The 21,359-nt window shown below is 47.8% G+C and overlaps 1 protein-coding gene across 1 annotated transcript in view; it reads right to left on the bottom strand.

Moving 5' to 3' along the window:
- The window catches only part of APCDD1 (APC down-regulated 1), a 32,692-nt gene extending 12,414 nt beyond the window's left edge, over positions 1-20,278 (bottom strand). Inside the window, exons 1-3 of the mRNA XM_058556723.1 lie at positions 19,829-20,278; positions 6,359-6,542; positions 2,961-3,492 (exon numbers count right to left, since the gene is read on the bottom strand). Coding sequence (XP_058412706.1) covers positions 2,961-3,492; positions 6,359-6,542; positions 19,829-19,886 — 774 coding nt within the window. The 5' untranslated portion in view covers positions 19,887-20,278. The remainder of the gene's footprint in view (positions 1-2,960; positions 3,493-6,358; positions 6,543-19,828) is intronic.
- Between the last annotated feature and the right edge of the window lie 1,081 nt (positions 20,279-21,359).

Genomic DNA, 21,359 nt, shown 5'->3' with positions numbered 1-21,359 from the left:
CTTAGCAGAGGAGGGTGAACACGGGAGGACATGTTTTACAGCGAGGCCTCGAAACAGCTGGATGCCCCTGGCCCACTGCCATCCTTGCTCCTCCGGGAGCCATCTGCCCAGAAGGGCTGCTCACTCCAGCCAGGGGACAAGGAGCTGTGGCGAGGGGCCGTTTTCGATGCTGACAGCATTCTGTACATGAACCCAGTCAATTCGTATACTTTTATATTTTACAGAAAAGAAAAACTAAAGCTCCAAAAGGTCACACAACATGATCAAAGCCCCACAGCTGAGGAACCCAGAACTGAGTTCCAGGATTGGCTACTAACTCTGAAGTCCATTTTCTCCCCCATTTATCCAGACTGTGTTAAAAACAAAAAAGAACAAAAAACTCAACTTTTTTGTTTATAAAAATTCTAAGAAAGTCATCCTCACAGCTGTCATTCCTAATCCCCACGCCAACATTTAATAACTCACTTTCAAGGCATTCTTCCTCCAGGAGCCACAGGTGTGTGCCTTTGCTCTCCCAACAGACAGGCTCTGTCTTGTGAGGGACGCTGACCAGAATGGGGACTCCCTCCTCTGGGACTAGGGGTGTGGGTGAGGCGTCTGGAGCTGTGACTCTAGGAATACTGACTTTACCCTTTAGACTGCCTTCTGAGGAGCCACGCCACTACAAGTACACAGTGAGTTGAGGGGGCAGAGGCAGAGGTAAGAAAAGAAAGGTGGTTATGCATGATCCTTTTTTTCCAGTCCTAAGAAGAGCTCAAGAGATCAAAGAGCCCACATAGGCGTCCGCAGGTAAAGAAATGGAATCTGAACCTGAGTCTGTGCAAACGACCAGCCCAAGGTCAGGTACAGAGCAGGAGAGCCAGGTCCTGACTCCAGCCTGGGCCAGCTCCGGGGCACCCCCTGCCTCCTCCTGGAGCGATCCAGCCCCCTTCCTACTTCCTCAGTCCCTTGCCTCACTGGTCCTGCGCTGTGGCTGTTTTGCTGCTCCTTAGCATCCCCGCTGGAGGGTGAACAGGGATGAAAGGACTCTGCTGAGCAGACCTTCACAAAGGTTCAGGGAGGACAGGGGTTGGTGCTGTTGCCTCACATGAGGTTTCTGGATTATCTGTGGACCATTTGTATTCATGACATTTGTACCTCCCATTACCAGAGATAATTTAAAAGTTGGCTAGACTGCACACAGAGGAAGCCAAATGTGCCTGTGAATCTCCCCTTCCCTCTGCTGCTATCTCACAACAGAGTTTAGGAGACGTTGAGCTGCTATTGGGCTGCAGCACTCAACGGTGACTTCAGATGAAGTTACCAACGTCATGGATGGAACTGGAAGCCGGTTATTCCCAGCAGTTTTCCCAGGAGATCCACTAAAGCCGGCCGAGAAACGACACTCACACCCAGGTGCCACCCTGTGGCAGATTCTCCTCCTGATGCCTTTGCATCGAGGTGAGGAATGGCAGAGCTTGGCTCCCCGGTCACTCATCCTGAGAGAACGTCTAAGATGCCTGGCAGCTGCCGTGATGAAGGCTGCCCTCTCCCTTGCCGCCCTAACTCACCTTTTCCTCCTCAGCGGGTTGGAACTTACAGAACACAGTGGACCTGGCTCCTGTTCTGCGCTGCGCTCCCCGGTGGCATTCTGAGTGGTGCTGGCAGGCCGCCTGAGCACGGGGAGCCCAGGGGGTGCTGGGTCTGGGGCCCTCAGTCGGTCTCACCTCACACAGGGATGTCCCTGATGGGGCGCATCCCGAGGAGCAGCCTGCGCCAAGCAGGTTTCCTCAGCAGACTTCCCAGTTATAACAGTGGCTTTCATTGCATGAGTTCACAATTAACACAGATAAGAAGAAGATAACACTGCGTGGTCTCGGGCAGGGAAAGTGCTCTGTGATATCTCTACCAGTCATGAGTGACCTTAAAGGACTGGGAAGAGAAAGGTTTTTAAAAACGAATAAACTGCCAAACAAAAGTCAAACGGGGCCCTGCAATTAGAGAGAGGATTCCAGAGAAGCCAACCTGATGGTGGGGAGACACTCTAGAGAAAACTGCCTGCCCCCGTGACCAGAGCCCTGCCCACGCAGAGCCGCACCTCCATGCAGCCTCCAGCTCCCCCAACTTATGCGGTGGAAACAACCGAGTTCCATGGAGACACAGATTCTGAGCCCGTGGGAAGGAAACGCCTTGTGAACTCCAAATGTAATTACTGGACCATCGTTCAAGAAAAGAACACTACACGGTTTTAATTGTTTCCCGCCCCCTCCGTCCTCCCTTCTGATCACAGTCACTTGACATTTCACTGAGTCAAACCGAAAGAGCATGGGGTCTGCAGAAAGAGGTTTGGGTTCAAGTTCCTCCACTGAAACTCACTAATTGGTGACCTTGGGCAGGAGAGCCACCTCTCTGCTGCCTCTTCCGCCCAAGAGGGCAGGAATAGCTGCCTCACAGGGTGGTTGTGAGGACTGAGAGCAGTAACGTGGTGGGAGGGCACTACAGGGCCTACAGCCCTGTGCCAACGGCACTGTTGCTTTCCCTTCCAGGCCTCCCCACCTCCTCCAGGCTGGGGTCACCGCTGCTGCTGTGTCTTCCCCAAGTGTGGGTAGAACATCCCCCTATTTCCTCCACGCTTTCCTCTGAGAATCACACAGGTGGTTCCTGGAGTGTCAGAGCTGAAAGGAGCCTCAGGAACTTTCTAGGACCACTGCCTGAGCCCCTTCCACACCACCAACCCCACTCCCACCACCAGCGTCCAACAGGAAAACCCAGGCCCCCATCGCTGGGCAAGCTGGTGCAACCCAGGTCTCCTTACTCTGCTATGTGCACCCCCTCCCCACGCTCTGTCCCTTCCACCTCCCAGCAGCCCCTCCCAGAGGCAGGGCTCCCCCTCACTGGCCCCTTGACCCCACGGACATGCCTTCATGCACAGTCACTCATCTTGCTTAATACAGAGGAGACCGCAGTCCTGTGGGAGGTACCTTGGCATTCTGCAGCGGGGGCTGGTAGCTGGACGGCCGGTAGAACACCCTCTGGGAGGCGTCAGTGTGGATGTCACCAAGGAAGAGCTCCTCCACCAGGTGGTCCAGGTTGTGCTGCAGGTGCTGCTTCTCCACCCGGATGAGCTGCAGCTCATGCATGGCGAAGTTCACGGCCCGCGTGCACTCGCAGCCATTCTCCTCCCGCCACAGGTCGTAAGGCACATCCCGCACCCAGGAGCCCCCCGTGGGGACAAAGCCGGGGCACGTGTGGTTCACCAGCTGGCTGAGCCGCTCGGCCTCTGCCTCCGTGTGGCAGATGACCTGGACGTGGTGCAGCTGGTAGTCGGCCTCAGTGCCCCCGCGTATGATCCAGGAGGCCTGGCGCAGGCGGATCTTGCCCCGGATGACGAGCGTGTAGGTGGGGCTTGTGCAGCGGTTGCCGCCGTAATAGAACTGGTAGGCCTTGAAGGTGTTGTTGTGGTAGAATCGGTACGACCTTGTGATGAACTCCGGGCCCGACCTCACTTCACAGCTGAAGGAGAAAAGGCAAAGAAAAGGCTATTTTAAGCCCAAAGCCATGAGGAAGCGATTCATTACAGTGGTAAGAAATTACAGTAATAATAACAAAATGTTTACTCTGGGCCAGACACTGTTCTAAGCCCTTTATAGATACCAATTCATTGAATCCTCACAACAACCCAAGAGTTAAGTAGGTATTATTATTGGCCATATTTAACAGATGGGGAAACTGAGGCATAAGAGATTAGGGAACATGCCCAAGGTCACGTAACCAGCCAGCATCAGAACCAGACCATGAACCCCCACAGTCTGGCTCCAGTGCCTGGGCTCCTAATCACTCCACACCAGAAAGTCTTGGATTCACTTGATGAACAAGCCAGCAGAGCAGACACCTGCCGTCCTCAGTTCCACCTGCGGGCTTAACCTATAGAGATTTCTTTCCTGGTAGGAAAAAGGAAGAAGAGTATAGTGCTGGCCTATAAAAGAAGTTCCCTTATGCTAGTTCAAAACCGGTTGATTTCCTGAACACTTCCGTTTTATGGACCTTTTCTAGAGCAGGCAGGTGCCCGATGCCCCTTGTCCTGAAATGGAATCTAGTCCTGGGAAGCGTCACCTATTGGCAATTGGAAATTCACCCTCCCGGCCAAAGGGAAATTAATATTCCCTCTAGCAGAAAAATAAAGAGGCAATTAGTGAACACACAGCTAACATAACAACAGAAGTAAGGGTTCCCTTGGTTTGTGCTGTTGACAGTGACAAAGTGTTCCTGCTATGGCAGTAGACAATGGACTCCAGGCCAGAAATACGTGGACAGGTCCACAGGGCACAAACAGCTCGCAGGTGTCAGCTCAGGCCCAATCCTCACACCACTCTAACCGGAATCAATCCACACACGTGTAGCACAACCCACACCACGGAGACGGGGACAGGGGGATGGTTTCTTCAACGCACTGGCCAAAGAACTTAGGCGTCCATAACCTTTAGCTAGATCCTAGTCTCAGGTACATCATGACTTTCCCCTCATCAATTCTGGCCTTATTTCTGGCAGAAACCCCAAAGGCCAGTGGTTCTCAAAATTGCTAATATTTCCATTTTTTAGTTAACAAACTAGTGAAAGATAAATATTATTTAGAAGTGGGCACCTTTCGCTAGGTAAAGATTGTCAATTGATGTCAAATAACCCTGCATGGACATAGAGCTCTCAGCAGAACTTCGAGCATCCATCATCTGTGAAAAAGGAGTGAGAGGAGACCCTAGATTTCCCCCCCAGGGAGAGAGAAGTTCAGGGTGAGCAGAGATTACTGTCTGTTGAGGTTTAGATAAGAAGACCACTTAATTTTAGTATGTTATCTAAGCACTGACAATCTGTTGATTTGGCCTCCGGAGCTCAGTATATCTCAAGGCCATTCACTTCTCCATCGGCCCCACCCTTGCCCTTACCTGAGCTTCTGTCATGTCTAGCTGGAACTGTTGCAACAGCTTAATTTGTTGTCCCTAAATCACTTTTTCTACCATCCATTTGCCACACAGCAGCCAAAGTGCCTTTTACAGACGTTGAATCATGTCTTAAGCATGGGCCCTGCTGAAATCTCTTCGATGACTTTCCCGTTCTCTTAGATTAAAAGCCAAACTCGGAGAGGAGACCTGGCCTACAGGTGCCCGGGTGCAGGCCCCGCCCGCTCGCAGCCTCACTGGGGCTGCTCTCCCTGGTTTACCAACCCTCGGCCACGAGAGCACTGGGTCAGTAGTTTCTCCAGCCCAGACTCTGCTAGTTCTTCCAGATGGACAGCTCTTCCCTAGGTCTTTGCACAGCCGGGGACCTCTCAGCTCCAATGTCCCCTTCTTTGGTAGCCTTTCCTGACCCCACCCCTGTCCTAAAATAGGGCCCTTGGTATTCTCCTTCAGCACCTGTTGTTTCTTCCCTCTTCATAGTACTTCTTTGTGGGTTTATTTGTAAAATTCCTGAAGACAGGGACCATGTCTATTCTGTTCACTGCTATATACACAAAATCTAGACTAGTGCTTGGCATACAGTAAATATTTGTGCATACAATAAATATTTGTTGAAGAAAATGATAAATTATTTAAAAGTACATCACATTAAGATTGTGCAAACAATTATCATGCAGTTATTTTGAGAAACGCTATTTTTAGGGAAAAGAAAAATCTGGGTCTTCATCATCTTATAAAATTCTTTTTCTCTCTTCTTTATATTCATCTGATCCCTCCCCAAAGTACTGGAGGCTGCGGGAGAAGCTATCAGATCCCAGAGTTAGCCTTGTTAATTCTCAGAAACTTAATGGGTAGGGGAAAAATTGCAGGTCTGCCTCTAGGCTATTTTTAAAAGCTCTAATAGAAGATAAACCCGAGCTCAAACTGGGATAAATCTCAGCTCCGAAGCCTGGAAAAGAATCCAAGAACTACGCCCTGGCTAGTGGAGGTAGTCTGATTACCTTTTAACTTACTTTTAGAACCCTGAAGCCATATATTAAATTACCAGAATATGGCTAGAATATTCAGACCATCAGAAGCTTGCAAGTCATGTTTCAGGGTTGGTGAAACACAGACTCCTAATTTCACTTGCTAATGATTTCTTTTCATACACAACTGGTCCCACAGAGTTCAGTAAACAAGGACCAATTCACTCACAGCGGGTGGTTAACAGTGGTACCATATCACCTCTGCTTTACCTAAGATTTCTAAGGTACTTAGCTCTGTTTCTCTACCAACCAGAGTTTCAAAGAGTTGCTTGGCTCTTAGTTAGAATTTAGCACTTAAAATCACTGTAGATTATCTAAAGTCTCTATGCACCTGAGAAACCTCAAGAAGAGCCTTCCATAGAAGTGCTCTCCAGTCCCTCCCTGCCCTGGCCGTCTTACCCGGTGGACACCCAGTGGCCCTCGATGGCAGGCGGCATCTGCACGGTGATCCTTGCGCCATTGTGGAGATGTTTGAGCATGTGATGGCACTGTGACTCCTTGAATGCCCTCCAGGCACTTTTCTCTAAGGACCTAGGATAGGATCTGCTGTCTGGATGAAGGAGGGCAGAACCCTCTCCCAGCCCTGTAACAGAAGAGTGGAAGTTAGCGGGAAGGAGAGCCAGCAGCAGACACACATCAGGCTGAAGAACCACCTCTGTGGCAGGGAAATCGCACTCCTGCTCCACCAGGTTTTATCGCTCTCTCTGCTCTCATAAGATGCACGTCCCAAAGTAGGGAGTGCCCTGGACATCATTCCCCAGGGGAGAAAACCGAGGTCCACAGGGATAACGGACACGACTTGCATGAGGTCACTTGGCTAGTTCCTGGCAAAGCCTGAGCTCAAGGCCAAGCATTTATGAAACAGCAAATAAGGTTGTGTATCTAAACAAGCAGTTGCGCTGTGCAGACAAATGTAACAGGGGTTGCAGAAGAGAAATGGACATGCTCTAGAGTCACCAAAGAGTCAGAGGTGGGACTGAAGGGAGAGGTAAGAAGGGTCATCAGGAGGAGCGGACAAGTGCAGTTACACATTTGGGTGAGGAAGGGAAAGAGCGGGGAGACCAGCCTCACTGTAAAGGGCCAAGATGGAAGGAGGAAGGCCCAGGGAACAGCTGGGAGTCTCCCAACTGTGGTCTGCTCTCTGGCCAGGCTCCCCTCTGCTCACACCAAGTCACACCTCTTCTGCTTCTCAGCCTCCAAATAGATACCCTCTAAGGGCTGCCCATGAGTGGGGTGCAAATCACACATCCTCCCTACAAACAGGGGAGGCTGTGACATTTTCCCCAGTTATCTTCCAAGTCCAGCCCTTCGCCATCACAAAGTTGGTGACAAACTCAACATACATTATAGAGTTTAAAATTAAGAGTAATTACAAGAAGACTGCACATTTTTATTTTCTATAGGTGAAGGAATCCGAGGACCAAGTTTATCTTCAGTATAAATAGTTCAGGGTGGCCAAAATTTACGTTTGCAGAACAGCTACTGGCCTCGTGTTCAGAGTAAAGCAATGAAAACAAAAGGGGTTGTAATCTGAAAGCCCACTGGTTCCTCTGAGGTTCACTCCTGAGCTGTTAACAAATCCATAGGTCTTTACTGTGGACCTTCTATACGTACTCAGCACTGCGTTAGGAAAAAAGACACTAGTTAGACAAACACACAACAATAAAATATGGATGTTAACTAAACCTGTCGTAATCATTTCACAAAATATGTAAGTCAAGTCATCACATTGCACACCTTACACTTACACAGTGTTGTATGTCAATTATATCTCAACAAAACAAAAAATTTCTTTTGAAAAATAATAAAATTATTAACTATCTGGGAAAAATATATAAATATACACAAAAGAAATAAAATGCACCTGTTAGAATGCTACCTATGAGGAGGCAATTATATATTTTTTAATCAATACCTTATAACTTCATAGAGAAACCATGGTTTATTTGAGATCATTTGAAAATGATAAGTTAAACCCAGATATAGCGACTTACAGCAACATGAGGACAATCTACTGGAGAAACTCAGACCTGCAGGTTGATAACATTCAGATATCTGTAAAATATTCAGATTTTTGCCATGATTCAGAGGGCTGGACTAATCTTTTATTGAAAGTCTTTGGCATTGAGAGGACAGAGTCTCCATGTGGGGATATGCCTCCACATGAGCCAAGGACGCCTATGGGGATGATTCAACTAGATGAAAAATGGGACAAGAGACTCTAAAACAAGATGAACGTGGCATGCGGGGCTCAAACTAAACTCATCTCCACCATCAACTGCGTTCAGCCAAGTCAGCTGATTCAGATCCGAGCTAGAATGAGGGAAACACTAAAACTCAGAAATCTACGTCTGCTGATGCCTATGTTGTTGCTCGTGGCCATGAAGCGAGGAGCTCCTTCCCTGTGGCCTCACGCTTCCATGGAGGGCAGCACTCCCACTAGAGTGGCACTCGGCTGTTCTCTCCCACCCCTCGCCCAACCCCCTTGGAGTGAAGGGCGTGCACGACAGAGAAGGAACCAAGCCTGCTTGACTCACCATTTTTCTCTTTCCCTTTGCAAAACCAGCCTGTTTTCAATATGTGCATTTTGACCAGCTCCCCCTACCCTGCCCCATGTAGTGAGGACCCTGCCCTTTCAGTTGTTTGCTGTGGCACTGCGCAGGGGGGGAAGGTCTGACAAAACCAGGGATGGACTATCAGCAGTCCTACCATGGACATCCATCTACACAGTGTCTCCTGATTGAATCTTGATCACGATTCTCATGTTTTAATCCCCATTTGTCTGACACCTGTGCTGATATCTCAGTTCGCTTTGAACTAGAGGAGGGAAAAGAGTACTATTCACCATACCTCTGCCAACCCCAATAGTTGTAATCATCTGGATAATAGGAAGCATTTCCTCTATTCCCTGTTAGGCAGTCAGGGAATAAAACGGTACAACTTGCTGTCTGCTGAGTCAATTGTGTGATTATAGTGTGGCCAACTTAAAACAGATTTTAATTCATGTCACGAGGCATTGTGTTGGGGAAGATTCTGCTTTAAATATGACACTAATCACTCAGTAAGGATGCCGTCATCTCACTATCAACCAAGATATCTCCTAAAAACTGACTTGTAAACCCCTTTACACCATGCAAATGTTTTCCTGTAAAGAGAACAAAGCCGGGAGGGTAGTGGATGTGGGTGAAATCTTCTCTGGAGCTAGGCTGCTTGAGTTTGAAACTGGATCTGCCCCTTAAAGAATTTCATCAAATCCAAGACTTCAATGATTGCTAAGATGCATCATTATTTTATTACCAGTGACAAAAACACTTGCATTTACACGATGACACAATGCTTTGGCAAGAGTCCTCGGAGACCCAGGAAGCATGCACAGCAGCCTCCACTGCTCTGACATTTCTCTTCTCTCTTTAGAGATCTGCCAGTGTTTCCTGCCTTCAGTGGCACTGCTTCACACAAGACAGGTAATCCCGTCTCTTTGCTAGTATCTCAATCACAAAACACAAGCACACCCTCGTCTTTCTGCGGGTATCCTCCTTTCCCGGTAACTGACTGTTGCTGTGTGAGAACATACACAACTGCAGTTACTCCTCCAGGGATAAGTATTTGCCTCACTACTGTCAAATCAGCACCCCACTGGTCTGTTACCAGACCTGTCTGATTTTCAGTGATTTCTCTTTTTAGTCAGAGTGTAATTTATAAGTGAGTTATGGAGAAAAAAACCAAGCACGTTTGGCTCAAATGTTTACTCTGTTTTCAAAACCAGCCTATTTGCAGTTGTGTACAGGTTCACACAGGCAAAGACAGTGTCCCTCCTCATGACTGCTGCCTGCAGGCTAACAGGGACTACTAGAACCCCCATCGACCAGAAGATGCACATCCATTGCAAAGATCTCAAAATATGAGAAAAATGTGTATCTTAACACTTGATGAAACACACTAACAGCATTGTGACCTTAACCTCTCCAAACTTCAATCTACTCATCTGTAGAGAGGGGATAACATTACCCACCTCTTAGGGTTGGTCTCGGGATTAAACGAGACTGTTCTTTAACACAGTGCCTGGCACATGGTTCTCATTACATGTTAGCTGTTATTATTTTAAATAACGATTAGGCTCTTAGACTGCCCTCAAAAAGTCCTTCCTAACTAAAAGAACAGAGCCAGGCTCACTCAGCTCTGAGAAGGAGAGTGCTCCGAATCAAGAGGTGGGCTAGCAGGCAAGGCTGACGGTGGCCCTGATGTAGAAGAGTGCGGGTGCCAAAGCGCAGGGCCCTGTGGTTGTGGACAAGTTCCATCCAGTTTAACAAATACCTATTCACTAATACTTTGTATATTTTAGGGGCTGGAAACATAAAGAAGAATAAAGATAAGGTTTTCTGACCTTGAGGCTCTTAAGGTCTCACTGGCCTGGATGTCAGAGAACAAGGGTAGAGGTGATGAAGGAGGGCTCTGGGAAGGAAGCTGGCGAGTTCAAAGGCAGAGGGAGAGGGGGTGGTGACCAGGAGTTGCATGGGTCTTGCATAAGGATAGAGTCACACCAGGAGGGAGCCTACAGTTATGCTTTTCAACCAGAAGTGGAAGAAATAAAATCCAACAGCCACCAATATGCAAATCATTAGGAAGCAGGAAAAGACTAAACTACTCAGAGTTTCTAGAGTCAAATCTCCTTTTCACTATTGCTCTTACTGGACAAGGAGCCAAGCTCAGGAACCCGGCGAGGCTGGGGGTGCAGAAGAGCGTCAGAGTACGCAGCCAGATGAAGAACTCCACAGCTGGCAACGTTCCCTCAGGACATGGTGACTTAGGGTTCACACTCTAGAGTGATATTGTATTTTTAGGGTGGAAAAAAATGAGGTTGGGGGCCCGGCCTGGCGGCGCAGGCGGCTAAGTGTGTGCGCTGCGCTGCGGCGGCCCGGGGTTCGCCGGTTCGGATCCCGGGTGTGCACCGACGCACCACTTGTTAAGCCATGCTGTGGAGGCATCCCATATAAAGTAGAGGAAGATGGGCATGGATGTTAGCCCAGGGCCAGTCTTCCTCAGCAAAAAGGAGGAGGATTGGCAGTGGATGTTAGCTCAGGGCTGGTATTCCTCACAAAAAAAAAAAAATGAGGTTGGTATTTATTCTCTTTTTTATCTTTTCCCTTCTAAGTACCCACCACCTTGATTACTGTTAGGGAGCAAAATGATATGGATCAAGTGAAAGCAGGAGTTGCTAAGAATCAGCCTCTTAGGTCTGCAGTCAACTACTGACAGTGGTCTCCAATATTTACTTGGCTCATCTGGTGTGGAAATTGTGGCCAGCCTTCTTGTGAGTGCTACTTCTATTAAGTGGCTGGGAATTAAAAGGTCATTTGAAGCACCAAGTTCAGCTGCAGGATAGGCCAAGCGTAAAGCCAAGACTTCCTTCCCATGGTGTGCCCTCGGAGGAGACCAGCTTCAGACCTCTGTTCAACCCAGGGACCCTGTGTTCACTGCATTGCCCTGAGTATGTCAACTCCAAATTTGGGACTCAATCTAGCAACTCATTTACTCCAACAATCAGAAAGGCTCCGAAGAGCAGGCAATGTTTAGGCACAGAAGCTACAATCATTGTGCCCCGAGGGAGTCTCAGTTGGGTGAGAAACCCAGCCCCAAATGGGTTTGCGGAGGGACTCCTGAGGGCAGAGGGAGAAGGGTCTGGATTCACGTAGGGGCAGCTATGCCCTGAAGACTGAAGGGAAGTGGTCCAGGTAGAGTACACAGCACATTCAAACATAATGAGGCAGCCAGAGAGATTCGTGTAGGAGGATTCAGAGATGGCTCAGGGAGGGGAGATCACAGGGCGGCCCAGGACAGAGGAGCAGCAAAAGAGAGGCAGGGTCCTGATCAGAAGGCTGCATGTGTCACACTGAGTGTGGATCTGACTGGAAAGGTGGAGAGGAACCACCAAAAAAATTTAAGCAATGTGATGGCATAGTCAGAAGTCCATTTTGCAAAGATTGCTTTTCCCTTATTTGGAGGGATGGAAAGCAGATTGGAAGCAGGGAGATCAATTATGAAGCTTCTGCAATGGTTCAGTGTATCATTTTTGCCTGAATAAATGATAAGATGAGAAAGATAAGAGAAGGGAGCTCTTTCAACAAATGGCAGTAGACCTTTCTTGTCCTCTTGGAGAGGTACTGACCATCTTTTGTATGTTGAGGGGGAGGTATTACCAATAAGTTATACTAAAAGAAAGGAAAGAAGGGAGAGAGGAAGGTAGGAATCTATACTAATTTAGCACTACATCTGAAAAGAAACTTTTGCAAAATATTTATGTCCTACTTTCATATATCTTAAATTATATAAATCAATCATCCTGGTACTTGGCAATGCAGTACTCAAGGATGGCAACTATGATAATAGTTCCTGTCTGAGTACATCTATTATTTATAATAATAAATGTGCTTATTACATATAATAACTTTTAAAAACCTCCACTTAATTGGATTATTTGTGTAATTGGAAGTGTTGGCTAATCACAATATTTGGCTGTTGAAAATTCTGCCATTATATGTTGAATGCAGCTGACACTATAGCTTTCTCTGATGATTCAGGTTCTTAAAGTGGCTCAAGGTCATTGTTAGGTCATTGGTCCTGTAGGGTGGTACTTTGGATATGGAGGTACTGGAGTGAACAGGTAACAACCCTGTTCAGGCCATGAAAGGGTTTTTCCCCTTATTTTTCTTACAAGACAAGAGTAAGAAACTACATGTATGTGAGCGCACACAACTGACAACAACATTTTGGTTAATTGAGGATTCTAGATGTTTTAGTTAATTGAGAAGACTGGTTAATTGGGTTCCAGTCATTAAGATTTTGCTGTAAATGAATCTAAAGAAAATAGTATCTGAAAGGATTAAACAACAACAGTACAGGAAGAAAGTGGCTACGAGTTTTCATAATTCAAAGTGGCTTTGGGTAAGTCACCTAATATGTGCCTTTTTATCCCTGTATAAAGTAAAAATTATAGTAATGGTGATAATAACTAAAGTTTGTATAATTGACACCTGACAACTGACTTTGTGCATATATTATTTCCTTTATCAAATGCTAGTTACTGTACAGGTAGAGAAAGCTTAAGTGTAAAATCACTCTTTAATGTGAAGTGCTCTGTAAACAGCCAGTCTACCATACAACTAACCTGGCCAACAACTAACAGCACTGTCCCCATCCAGCAGAACTCTGAATATGGAGGTTATCAAAATGACTTCGCTATAAAATGGTCTCCAACATCAGGTCCCATGGCCTGGGCCCAGATAAAATTATTATGACAAAGGCATCATTTCTTTCAAGTGAGCGTGGAAGAAAAAGGTAGACTCTGGAAGGAAATTTTTCACTTGTTGAAAACAAATGAATTCCTGAGGGCTTTAGGGTACCATTTTATAGATTAGAACTTCCAGAGAACTAAATGAGGTCCTGGAGCTCTGGAGGGCTATTCACGTGTGTGTGTGTGTGTGTGTGTGTGTGTGTGTGTGTGTGTGTGTGAGTGATTTACTCCCATGGGATAAATCACCCACAACAGTCATCCTAAATGATTGTAGAATGACCTATACTATCATAACTGCAACAGTCTACTCTTCAGAGAGTGAAAACGCCCAATGATATCAAATAAAAGAACATATTTCCCCAAATGAAAGGAAGCATAGGGTTGAACACTTACACACAGATTTACACCCTAAATACAAGGCCCATGTGACCAGGTACTGCTCACAAGACTGAATTCACCAGATCATGCACACAGAAAGCAGTCCTTAGCATAGTGTTCAAGGGGACAAATAAAGGACTTCTGCTACAATCATCCACAGCAGAGCTTACTCCAGACCCCGGGGCCCTCAGAAAGCCAGCCAGTCCATCGACAGGGACCAACAGAACCTTTGAAGGGAGTGGGAGAGGGAGAGGGAGGGGTACGGTGACTGCTGCCTTTGAAAGTCAATATTCGTTCGTTCAACAAATAGTTGAGTGCCTACTCCGTGTGAGGTCACCTCTTAGGCATGGACCATGTTGACATAAGAAAAGAAAAGTGAAATAGAAGGATGGCACACTCCATGTCCAAATCCCCAATCTTTCAATAACACTTAAAAATGTGAATTATCTAGATATATTCTGCAGTTTTCCACCTGCCATCTAGATTGAGAACCAAAAGTTCCAAATCATTTTACAATTCATAAAATGTAAAATTAGTGGGGAAGGAAACAATTTTCAAGCACACTTGGGACTGAACTAATCTTTGATCAGGTTAGTCTCTATATATGTACTTTAATGCAAAAAAAAAAACAATAAAAAAAGGCGAAAGAAGTATAATGTCAAAATATTAACACAAGTTGTCTCTGAGTAGCGGGTTTTGAATGATTCTTTTCTTGTTCATTTTCCGTGTTTCTGTACTTTGTATAATGTGACATGTATTACTTTGATAATCAGAGTGAGGAAGTATTCTCAAGTTAGAACTGATGTGATGCCTAAAAACTCCAAGCAGATAAAATATGACTGATTAGATTAAATGCAGGTATTATTTGGTCACGAAATTGCCATGCTCAACTAAATAAGCAGTTATTACTGTAAATGTGAGCTTTGAAGTGGATACTGCTAGATAAACTCTAGTACAGCTTTCCATTTTTTGGAATAAAAGCATGTATATATCACAGACATACTGAATTTTACTGCCATACAGGTACCTTTGCTTACCAAGCTCTTGTTTTTATTTCCAATGTTTTTTGAGATAAAAGCAAAGAGAGTTGCTTTTGCTAATCTTTAAACCTTCATGTATAAAAGTATTTTCCCTTCATGAGAAATTATTATAATAAAGTCAAGATTTCAAATTCCTGCCTCCATTTAACTTTAGTTGAACACGAGGTAATTTTCTGTCCTTTTCTTCTAATGCCATGGTCCCCAGGCTTACATTAAGTTGAACCACAGATTGCTAAATTTGCATGTTGGGTCTGTAGCTGACTGTTGTTGCCACACCCATGCTCTTCAGCACAGTTGTGTGTGTGGTGTGTTTGTGTGTCTGTGTGCATGACTGTGTGCATGGAGTGTGTGTTTCTGTATGTGTGTGGTGTACGTGGTGTGTGTGCAGTGTGTGTGTTTGGGAATGTGTGTGTGGTGTACGTGGTGTGTGTGTCCATGCATCTGTGGTTTATGTGGTGTGTGTGCACAGTGTGTGTGTGTTTGGGCATGTGTGTATAGTGTATGTGGTGTGTGTGTGTGCATGTGGTATGTGTGTGCATGGCAGGTGTATTTGGGCATGTGTCTGTAGTGTATGTGGTTTGTGTGCATGTGTGTGTGGTGTGTGTGTGCATGGTGTATGTATGCATGGTGTGTGTGCTTGGTGTGTGTGTTTGGGCATGTGTCTGTAGTGTGTGTGGTTTGTGTGTGGTGTGTGTGGTGTGTGTGTGCATGGTATATGTGGGCATGTGGTGTATGTGCGTGGTGTGTGTGCACGGTGTGTGTGTTTGGGCATGTGTCTGTAGTGTATGTGGTGTGTGTGTGCACAGTGTGTATGCGTGTGGTGTGTGTGCACAGTGTGTGTGTGTGCATGTGGTATGTGTGCACGGTGTGTGTGTGCATGTGGTGTGTGCATTTTGGCATGTGTGTATAGTGTATGTAGTGTGTGTGTGGTGTGTGTGCATGGTGTGTTTGTGTGTGTGTGTGGTGTGCTGGGATTCCCAGCAGGGAGAATACCGCAGTCGACCACAGCGTGCCATCCTCCCAGCTCTGGGGCTCCACAATAAGCGTTTCTTCCTCACCTCTAGATATTCTTCAGGAAAGGGGGACTGCTCCTGCTCACAACCCGTCCCTAGCAAGCAGTGGCACGTGGCATGTGGCAGGCCTTCAAAAACGAACTTGTTGAATGAATGGTGAGCTGAAGGAATAAAACTGGAAAACCTTTATTGAACGGAATACCCTTAATAATCTGGGGGTGACACCATATCCTTTCTCTAACCTAGATACCTATCATGTGACTTTCCAGCATAATTTTATTCCCAAATTGGAGAGAACAAAACAACCTGTACACATAGAATCCTGACACAGTGAGAAGTCATGCATGAACGATGCTGGCAGGTTTTTAATGGAAGTTTTCTCTGTAATCACTTTGACTCTGTATACCGAGTGGGTTGAAGACACGTCCTGCTGTGTAAGCTTTCAGCAGATGAATACAATCACCAACATGTCCTTTTATATTCTAGGCTTAAAGGTTTTATGCTTCACTTTGATTATATCAAGTTGTCATCAGTTTGTCCCTAAACAGCATGTAATTACACAGTTATATCATCCACTTATGGGTAGTTCTTTTCTCACTTAGGGAGAGAAAAGGATGAACATGGCTGTTATAGATCTGCTTAGCCACGTGTTTGAAGCAAGTCAATTTATTTCACAAGAGAATATTTAACATCTGTCTAAGACCATTGCTCCCTGTTATGTACAGATGAGTCATATTTCTTTTCAAGATTTCATTTTATAACAAAGGGGGAAAAGGTGCAGGAAAAACAATGTTTTCTTGGTTACAAAACTGTCTTTAGTAAAATGGTATTTCAAAGATTCCTATTTTACCTTATTTAAACCCTTCCTCACATTTGGTTGGTTAAGCTATCATTCGGTGATCTACACAGTTTTTTAAAGTTTGGATAGAATATGCTTGAATGAAAGGGAATAGCTCCAAAGTGTCTTCCCCTTTCAGAAAAGTCAATGAATTCTACAAGAGTACACAGTATTGGGGAACAGAACATCTTTCCCAACGTCAGCTCCAGAACTGAAAATCAAACATTTCCATTATCAGAGGGAATTAGCTGTGCATTAAAGCACCACTTATTCTGGAATACCTCATGCTAATCGGGGTTTCTGGAGCTGAATGATTTGTGTGGTTTTTCATCTAAGTAAAGAAAACAGTGATAATGGACATCTTCCAGCTGCATATCCTCATGACATTCAATAGGTTTTATTTGGATTAAGAAATGCAATTGTTTTCAGAAGTTGAAGGAGAAGAAAGGAAAACTGACACGTATACTTTTTTACCATCAAATTTTGAACTTGAGTCTTGCACTACATTTAAAGTTTTAAAAAACAGCAAAAATAAACAACAGGCTCAAGTCCTGCCAGAGCCTAATTTACTCACCCACAGGGCCCAGAGGTGATTTATGACTTCAATGAGTTGAAACAGAAATCACCAAAAAACTGAACAAAGACTGATGCCAGACATATTAGTCTCAGTTGCCCCCTCACAGAATCTTCATGAAGGCCGGTGCACTTCTTAATCTTATAAATGGGACTTCTTAGTGTAACAATCTATAAATGATGTCTGTAACTAAATTTATTGAAGTTTGTCACAAGTACATTCATAATCACAGGAAATATGTTTTTACCTGCTAATTGCTACCCTAGATAGACAAATGGTGTCCTACGGTCATCAAATTAAAATGCCTATTTATCAGGAAAAAATCATTAAGCTGTTCTGAGAAGATTTCAGGTAATTTCCTTCAGACTTAGAACTTCTATTAAAACACATGATCAAGCTCCACCTGTTACTTCAGAATTTTAAATGCTTGCAAAAACTCCGCTCTATCGAGCAGGACACACTCAGCAAGCCCTTCTCCTGGGTTAGGTTGGTTAGTACCCATTTTCTGTTAAAAACAACTTCAATCAAGTAAAAGTCAGGCAGAAAGAGGAGAAAGGGCGAATACCTGTTTCTCTCCTGGTGTTCTACATGATCCTAACCAATTACGACAGCTGCTCTTAGATCCTGAGATTTCTACATTCAACCACTCTGCCCTCTGTTTATCTTCTTCGCTGGAGTCCAACACTCCCTGTTGGATCTGAGTAGATCTTTAGGGGGCTTCAGTGTTAATAACTTTGCCATTGCAGACTCACTTTGAAATTGGATAACTTTTTGTAGGGTTATCCATGTCATCCAATTAATCTTGGCAAACCTCCTTTTGTGTCTTTTATCCTCTTTGCCATACACACATGCACATAGTGCACACACCCACCGTCCTCCCATTTACAATGCAGACTGCCCCCTCCTTACTCCCTCCCTCCAGACTGTTCCCCTCCTGGCACCACTAGATCTGGGTAAATCCCAGATCCCAAGGAGTTCAGCCCAACACAAACTCGAATTTGGAGATCTGGGGCTATCCTTGAACCTCACAAGGTTACCTGCCAGCTATTACTATCCCAGCTTGGACTGGTGGGTAGGAAGTATACTTACCACCCCACCTCTCAAAGGAGGGAGAAGAATCTCAGTGTGAGCTGGCCTGGGCTGCATCTCTGAGGGTCCCTTCTGTAGTCAAGAAGCAATGGTTTTAGGCAAAAAATTCCGTTTTTGCAACATTTTCCTTTTTAAAGTCTCTTGACCACACTATCTTCGTTCTTCCCAGATATTACAACAGATTTTTTTAAGGGGACAATTTTCTCTGTTTCATCTCTCTCGCCCTCTTTTTTCTGGTGTGTGTGGCAGCTGCTGTTTGATCTGTTCATTGGCTCTGATTTGTTTCATGTTTCAGCCAAAGATTAAAACTGCTCTGTAATTCTAAGCAGATGGGCCTAGGAGTGCAACCCTATAATTATACCTTCTCTCTTTGGCCTTCCAACTGCGAGCCTTCCATCCTGACTTTTAAAGTGTGGATCACTGGGGCTCAGAGCACACCTTTGCAATCAAGCCCAGCTGGGACAGGGTCGTACAGCCCGAGTTGCGGAGCTGCCCAGCTGCCTGCCCGGAAGAAAGACCACAAGAAAACAGCTGCCTATAGCTTGCGGGTTAGCCTTCCCCGATCTTTTGGGAGGTGACAGCCTGATCTTCATCGCTGGCTACAATGCATTCTGAAGCTCATTCCAGCTGCACGTCCTGCTCAGAAACTTAGAGCCTCCTCCTTGAGGGTGCTGATCTGATCTGCAGAGGTTTTGGGTGGCCGTGCAAGGTGTTGAGGAAGGAGAGCTGTGCTCCTGGTGGAGACGCTCCACTGAAATGTCAAGTGCCCATCAGGGAAAGCTCCCTCAGGACATCTGATTCAGCACAATGAGTTCTGCCACTGCCTGTCCTGATGATCAACAACAACCCACCACAGAATCTCCCTTGGCGACCCCGCACAATTCTTATTTTTCTCAGTGCAATTCCTGGAACTCCTTTAAAGCACTGATGTTCTCTGGCTATGGGTTTACTAGAGCTCCTGAGAAAACGTGGCACATGAATCACAGAAACAAGACGTTCACGCTAGAGCATGAGGGAAATAAGGCGTCAAGACCCGAGAGCTTGGGAGACGAGTTTTAATGACCACACCTCGGCTATTAGAAGTCCCCTGCTCCTTGAAAGTGCGTCCAGTGTACTTAGGAGAAACCCCATCACCACCCTTTCAACAAACACTAGTCCTCGGAAGGGCACACAGAAACACCCGCGAGCTGTTTTTCCCCTTAAATGATCACAGTTTCTCTTTACAGTCCCATAAAAGCTTGGACCCCATCAGGAGCCCCTCCAGCACTCTGACACTTTGGAAACAGGATCGCAAAGCCTGCGATTTCATGACAGGCTACAGTTTGCAAATCGAACAGAGTGGATCAAAGTTTTCCCTAGGACGATGCAATCTACTGAAGACATTAAAGGTGTCTGTGTATGAGCGCTCTGCACCCCTCCAGAAAGACAACTCCAGCCGCCAGACAGCTGTGGGCGCCGCTGGGGGAAGGGGCGCCTAGAAAGCGCCGAGCAGGAGGAGGCAGGAGGAAGCAGGGCTCTGCTCGGGCGTGCGCTGGGACCGGGAGTCTGCTGCGATGGGGACCTGGCTCCGCGGGGGTTTCTGCGGCTCCCAGGGCTCCCACCCTCCGGCCCCGGCGGCGGCCGTCACCCGCTCTCCCGGAACTCACCGTGAAGCAGGAGGGCCGGGAACAGGTATGTGAGCAGGAAGTGGCATAGGCAGGACATCTCCACTCCTCCGGGATCACCCGCGCGCACAGAACCGCCCGAGCCGCTCGCCGTCCTAGGGCCCTGCTCCCGGGGGACCGCCGTCAGCCCGGGAGGACGCGACGAGGCGAGCGCTCGGGCGCGGGCACAGCGGGGCGGCCCCGCTCCTCGGCCACAGCCCGCGTGCGGCCGGGCCAGGCCCGCGCTTCAGGCGGCCGCCGAGCGCCCCATGCCCGGGGGGCGCGGCGCGGGGGCTGCGGGGCGCGCGCTCCCTCGGCGCCGTCGGGCCCCGCGCGCCCGGCCCGGCCCGGCCCTCCCCGCGCGCCCGGCCCCTCGGCGCCCGGCCGTCCGCGTCCCGCCCCGGCCGCCGCCGCCGCCGCCGCCGCGCACGCCGCTCCCACTGCCGTGGCCGCCACCGCCGCCGCAGCTGCAGCGTCTCTTCATAGTTCCAGGGCGCCGCGGCGGGGCTGCCGGGCCGCGGGCCGGGGGCGGGGCCGGGGGCGGAGCGCGGGAGGGCCCGGCGTCGCCGCCTCCCGGGCCGCCGCCGGGGTGGGGCGCCGGGACTTGAAAGGGCCTGTGGGCGCCGCCTCTGCCTCCTCTCTCCCCCTCCCCCTTCCCTCTTCTCTCCTCTCTCCTCTCCTCCCCTCTCGCCTCTTCTCCCCCTGTCGCCTCCCACTCCTTTCCGTCCACTGCTCCGCTCCCTCCGCCCCTGCCCCTCCTCATCCCTAACCTCCCCTCCTCGCCCCGGGTCCGCGCGCCCCTCTCTCTCCCCCGCCTGGGCTGCCCTCTCCAAGAGAGCGGCCTTCTGCGAGGGGCTTACAGCCCTTGGCACCGCGCCACGCCGGCAAGGAAAGAAAATGTGCCTTTCGCCCGCCCTGCCTCCACCCCGGGCGGCTCTGGACCCTTCCTCTTCCCTCGACAGTGGTGTATCCACCCCTTGTGAAAGGTGTTCTAAAAGGACGAGCGAGGGGCGCTGCGAGCCTGGGGGTCTCAAGTGGGATCTGAGAAACACCGACTTGCAAAGATTGTGGTGGCGGGGGGGGCGGGGTGCTGCGGGTGCGCGCGTTCGACAGGCGCATCGGAGACAGAAAGGAGAGAAGAGAGAAGAGATGAGAGACAAGGGAAGAGTTGAGTTCTGGAAAATCGCTCAGGGTGGGGATGCAGCAGTGCCGGGTTCCCTCAGGAGACATGCAGGACGTGTCTTAACCGAAAATCCCTACCACAGGTGAGGGCCGGGCTCTCTGGTGGGCCCAGCAGCCCTGTCACAGGCCTCAACCTGTGAAAGGAAGGTGTAGGCAGCCGGAGCCGTTTCTCTTTCTCCTCCCTGCTCCAGGAGGCAAATGACTTGTTGAAACACGGGAGAAATCTCAGAGAAACACTCTGGGTCAGTCCCCAAGAAAGTGCGCTGAGGCCCCTTCTCTGATTCCTCCTCTCTCCCAGCCCACATCTTGATAGTGTTAATGTTCCGCGGGTCTTTTGGGGAGTATGTTGAAT

Source organism: Diceros bicornis, chromosome 16, assembly GCF_020826845.1.
Source record: "Diceros bicornis minor isolate mBicDic1 chromosome 16, mDicBic1.mat.cur, whole genome shotgun sequence".
Taxonomy (NCBI): Eukaryota; Metazoa; Chordata; class Mammalia; order Perissodactyla; family Rhinocerotidae; genus Diceros; species Diceros bicornis.
The sequence above is the reverse complement of the archived record's forward strand: the minus strand, read 5'-3'. Positions and strand labels throughout refer to the sequence as shown.